The following is a 3,645-nucleotide window of genomic DNA, read 5'->3' as shown; positions in this document are numbered from 1 at the left end:
CAGTAAAGATACTTATTTCTGCCACATTTCACTGTTACAATAACAGAGTGGTGAGACTGCCAGGATCAAGTAACAATGCACAGCGCGGGAACATGAGACGCTCAGCATTGGGTCGTCTTCAAATAGCACTGCATCTGTTACTGAGATGATCTTTCAGTCGTTAAAACATGAATTTTCACTCAAGTATATAAAAGAACTTGTTGATTCAACACGATGATCCGCCACTTCAACACGACGTTCCACTACTTCAACACACTGTTCCATCACTTCAACACGACGTTCCATCACTTCAATACGACGTTCCACGACTTCAGTATAATGTTCCATCACTTCAACACGATGTTCCACGACTTGAACACTCTGTTCCATGACTTCAACATGACGTTCCACGACTTCAACGTGACATTCCACCTATTATCTTACATGATCTTCCGCCACTTCAACACACTGTTCCACGACTTCAACACTACGTTCCACGACTTCAACACGACGTTCCACCTCTCTAAGACGTTCTTCTGCCACTTGTTCTACTACTTCAACACGACGTTCCATCACTTCAACCCGACCTTCCACGACTTCAACACAATGTTCCACCTCTCTAAGACGTTCTTCCGCCACTTCAACACGACGTTCCACGACTTCAACGTGACATTCCACCTATTATCTTATAAGATCTTCCGCCACTTCAACACACTGTTCCACGACTTCAACACTACGTTCCACGACTTCAACACGACGTTCCACCTCTCTAAGACGTTCTTCTGCCACTTGTTCTACTACTTCAACACGACGTTCCATCACTTCAACCCGACCTTCCACGACTTCAACACAATGTTCCACCTCTCTAAGACGTTCTTCCGCCACTTCAACACGACGTTCCACGACTTCAACGTGACATTCCACCTATTATCTTATAAGATCTTCCGCCACTTCAACACACTGTTCCACGACTTCAACACGACCTTTTACGACTTTAACACGGCGTTCCAACCCTCTAAGACGTTCTTCTGCCACTTGTTCCACTACTTCAACACGAACCTTCCACGACTTCAACACAATGTTCCACCTCTCTAAGACGTTCTTCCGTCACTTCTACACGACGTTCCACTACTTCGCCACACCGTTCCATCACTTCAACACGACGTTCCATCACTTCAACACGACGTTACAAGATTTCAACACAATGTTCCATCACTTAAACACGACGTTCCATCACTTCAACACGCCATTCCACGACTTCAAAACGACGTTCCACGACTTCAACATGACGTTTCACCTCTCTAACACGTTCTTCTGCCACTTGTTCCACTACTTCAACACGACATTTCATCACTTTAACACGATGTTCCATTACGTCAACACGACCTTCCACGACTTCAAACACAATGTTCCACCTCTCTGAGACGTTTTGCCGCCACTTCAGCACGATGTTCTTCCTCTCTGATACGATTCTCCGCCACTTAAACTCGATGTTCCACTACTTCAACACGACCTTCCACGACTACAACACAATGTCCCACCACTTCAACACGCCGTTCCATCACTTCAACGCGATGTTCCACTACTTCAACACGACCTTCCACCACTTAAACATGATGTTCCACCTCTCTGACACGATCTTTTGCCACTTGAACACGCCGTTCCATCACTTCAACGAGGTGTTCCATGACTTCGACACAATGTTCCACATCTCTAACTCGTTCTTCCGCCTCTTCAACACGACGTTCCATCACTTCAACACAATGTTCAACTACTTCAACATAATGTTTCACTTCTTCAACACAAATTGTGAATGTTCAACAATATAATACCAAATGTTACACGTCTTCAACACTATGCTTCACGTCATTAACACGATGTTCAACGTCCTTAACACGATCTTCCACTACTTCAACACGATCTTCCACCACTTAAAAACGATGTTCGACCACTTCAACACGAACTTTCACTTCTCAAACACGATGTTCCACCACTTCCATACAATGTTTCACTACTTTAACACGACCTTCCACCATTTCAACACGATTGTCAACCACGTCAACGCGATGTCCAACCACTTCAACACGATGTTCAACCACTTCAACACGACCTTCCACCACTTCAACACGATTGTCCACCACTTCAACACGATTGTCCACCACTTCAACACGATGTTCCATCACTTCAACACGACGTTCCATCACTTCAACACGACGTTACAAGATTTCAACACAATGTTCCATCACTTAAACACGACGTTCCATCACTTCAACACGCCATTCCACGACTTCAAAACGACGTTCCACGACTTCAACATGACGTTTCACCTCTCTAACACGTTCTTCTGCCACTTGTTCCACTACTTCAACACGACGTTTCATCACTTTAACACGATGTTCCATTACGTCAACACGACCTTCCACGACTTCAAACACAATGTTCCACCTCTCTGAGACGTTTTGCCGCCACTTCAGCACGATGTTCTTCCTCTCTGATACGATTCTCCGCCACTTAAACTCGATGTTCCACTACTTCAACACGACCTTCCACGACTACAACACAATGTCCCACCACTTCAACACGCCGTTCCATCACTTCAACGCGATGTTCCACTACTTCAACACGACCTTCCACCACTTAAACATGATGTTCCACCTCTCTGACACGATCTTTTGCCACTTGAACACGCCGTTCCATCACTTCAACGAGGTGTTCCATGACTTCGACACAATGTTCCACATCTCTAACTCGTTCTTCCGCCTCTTCAACACGACGTTCCATCACTTCAACACAATGTTCAACTACTTCAACATAATGTTTCACTTCTTCAACACAAATTGTGAATGTTCAACAATATAATACCAAATGTTACACGTCTTCAACACTATGCTTCACGTCATTAACACGATGTTCAACGTCCTTAACACGATCTTCCACTACTTCAACACGATCTTCCACCACTTAAAAACGATGTTCGACCACTTCAACACGAACTTTCACTTCTCAAACACGATGTTCCACCACTTCCATACAATGTTTCACTACTTTAACACGACCTTCCACCATTTCAACACGATTGTCAACCACGTCAACGCGATGTCCAACCACTTCAACACGATGTTCAACCACTTCAACACGACCTTCCACCACTTCAACACGATTGTCCACCACTTCAACACGATTGTCCACCACTTCAACACGATGTTCCATCACTTCAACACGACGTTCCATCACTTCAACACGACGTTACAAGATTTCAACACAATGTTCCATCACTTAAACACGACGTTCCATCACTTCAACACGCCATTCCACGACTTCAAAACGACGTTCCACGACTTCAACATGACGTTTCACCTCTCTAACACGTTCTTCTGCCACTTGTTCCACTACTTCAACACGACGTTTCATCACTTTAACACGATGTTCCATTACGTCAACACGACCTTCCACGACTTCAAACACAATGTTCCACCTCTCTGAGACGTTTTGCCGCCACTTCAGCACGATGTTCTTCCTCTCTGATACGATTCTCCGCCACTTAAACTCGATGTTCCACTACTTCAACACGACCTTCCACGACTACAACACAATGTCCCACCACTTCAACACGCCGTTCCATCACTTCAACGCGATGTTCCACTACTTCAACACGACCTTCCACCA

The 3,645-nt window shown here is 44.9% G+C and overlaps 1 protein-coding gene across 1 annotated transcript; it reads left to right on the top strand.

The window, feature by feature from the left end:
* Positions 1-213: 213 nt before the first annotated feature.
* On the top strand, positions 214-1,074 carry LOC124131465. Its single transcript, XM_046494750.2, has one exon. It carries the CDS (start codon positions 214-216, stop codon positions 1,072-1,074), a length of 861 nt encoding a protein of 286 aa, XP_046350706.2.
* The last annotated feature ends 2,571 nt before the right edge of the window (positions 1,075-3,645 follow it).

The sequence above is a fragment of the Haliotis rufescens genome, unplaced genomic scaffold (assembly GCF_023055435.1).
Source record: "Haliotis rufescens isolate VD_foot unplaced genomic scaffold, xgHalRufe1.0.p SCAF_1, whole genome shotgun sequence".
NCBI lineage: Eukaryota > Metazoa > Mollusca > Gastropoda > Lepetellida > Haliotidae > Haliotis > Haliotis rufescens.
This window is presented reverse-complemented; position numbering and strand designations above follow the sequence as displayed.

Excerpts from the sequence above, each read along its gene's own strand:
- LOC124131465 (XM_046494750.2), top strand. The coding sequence starts at position 214 with ATGATCCGCCACTTCAACACGACGTTCCACTACTTCAACACACTGTTC.